Raw genomic sequence first — 2055 nt, forward strand, 5'->3', positions numbered from 1 at the left:
CAGAGCACTGAAAGCAATGAGCAGTGGAGCACAGCAGTGAGCAAGCAATAACAATGAGCACTGAGCAAAAGCAACAGCAATGACACAGAGTAAATAGTCAATGACCATAAACGGTCATTGCAAAATAATGTTTTCTTAAATGATAACTTTCAGTATAATCACTGTATGGAAAACTAGGCTGAGTATGCTATTTTCATTCTCTCTCTCTCTCTCTCTCTCTCTCTCACGCACAAGCACTACCCAAAATCAAACAGAATATATTCTTGAATGATTGCGTTCAGTATAATCACTGTAAGGAAAACTAAGTATTATATTTGCAATCTCTCTCTCTCTCTCTCTCTCTCTCTCTCTCTCTCTCTCTCTCTCTCTCTCGCACGCACAAACATTACCCAAAATCAAACAGAATATTTTCTTGAATGATTGCGTTCAGTATAATCACTGTAAGGAAAACTAAGTATTATATTTGCAATCTCTCTCTCTCTCTCTCTCTCTCTCTCTCTCTCTCTCTCTCTCTCTCTCTCTCTCTCTCACAAGCACTACCCAAAATCAAACAGAATATATTCTTGAATGATTGCGTTCAGTATAATCACTGTAAAGAAAACTAAGTATTATATTTGCAATCTCTCTCTCTCTCTCTCTCTCTCTCTCTCTCTCTCTCTCTCTCTCTCTCTCTCTCTCTCACACACACAAACAATACCCAAAATGAAACAAGAACGTTGTTTCGCCTCGGTGATTTTCCGAAACACATTCCTTCCTTTCATTTGGAGAGTTTAGGCCATGTTTAATTAAACAGAAAGCTTTCCTTTTTGCTGAAACTTCGGAAAAACACGTTTGAATCCTCTCCTCTCGGAAGCTGTACATCCAGAACTTTCCGTTATCAAGTTGCGCGATAGAGATTGTAAAGGTAAGAATGTATATATATATATATATATATATATATATATATATATATATATATATGTATGTATGTATATACATATACATTAGATATATAAATATAAATATAATATAAATATATATTTTTATATATACATATAATTGTAATATATATTTACAAATGGATTGTGAAGGTAATTAGAGATAAGAACAACCTTGAAAAATTCTTCCGTTTCGACAAACAGACAAATAACATTTCTAATCGCAAAGATAATCTAATTATCTATCATGGGGAAAGAATGCTATTTCACTTTAGTTATTATTTAGCAAAACTAAACTCGAATTCAACAAGAATCGTGACTAAAATGAATTTTTCTGAATATTCTTGCAATCGTTTTATTTCCTTTCATTGTAAAATTGTCTGTGGAAATGAATGCTTGAGATTTTTGCCTAATTTAAGGAGCTGAATATTCACGCGATACTCGCTTATGAAAACAGCCATAATTCATTTTCAGAGATTTTTCTATAACAAAAATTTTTATAAATGAATTATTTTTCAAGCTAATGAACTGTGAGTCTAAGATTAGTGAATGTCTGTCAAGGTCTGCAAAGTTTCTCAATAATTCCTGATTCCTATAAAAATGATTTTTTTTCTAAAATATATGACTATATACCAATATAATTAATAACTTATTCAATACTTCATGAATCTAAAATTTCAGTCAGTTATTAAGTTATTCATTAATAAATATGTAAATACATAAATAAATAAATAAAAAGATTATTTATCCCCTTGTAACACAAATTGAAGTTCTTACCTGTTCACCTGTGGGGGTCCCATGGCTGAGTGGATAAGAATGTGAGAACCAGTTGCTCATTTATACTACAGTAATATTCATAAAAAAAAAACACTTAATTTTTATTGGGTAATTCAGTGTACCACTCATATTTCCCTTGAGTCTGTTTTTTTTCGTTTGTGGGAATTTTATAAATAATTATTGTATATATAAGTGATAGATATGACTCATTTAGATACAGGCAGTAGACAGATTGACACACACACATACGTATATATATGTATATATATACATATACGTTATATATATATATGCATATACAGGAAAATGAGCATATTTATACATACTGTATATGCATTTTTTTCGTTTATGAAAATGCTAT

At 30.9% G+C, this 2055-nt stretch overlaps 1 protein-coding gene across 1 annotated transcript in view; it reads right to left on the reverse strand.

Annotated features, from left to right (window-relative positions):
* LOC136850405 (uncharacterized) overlaps positions 1–1748 on the reverse strand; it is a 26196-nt gene extending 24448 nt beyond the window's left edge. Inside the window, exon 1 of the mRNA XM_067123994.1 lies at positions 1695–1748. Within this exon, the coding sequence (XP_066980095.1) occupies positions 1695–1717 (23 nt within the window). The 5' untranslated portion in view covers positions 1718–1748. The remainder of the gene's footprint in view (positions 1–1694) is intronic.
* Between the last annotated feature and the right edge of the window lie 307 nt (positions 1749–2055).

The sequence above is a fragment of the Macrobrachium rosenbergii genome, chromosome 22 (genome assembly GCF_040412425.1).
Source record: "Macrobrachium rosenbergii isolate ZJJX-2024 chromosome 22, ASM4041242v1, whole genome shotgun sequence".
NCBI lineage: Eukaryota > Metazoa > Arthropoda > Malacostraca > Decapoda > Palaemonidae > Macrobrachium > Macrobrachium rosenbergii.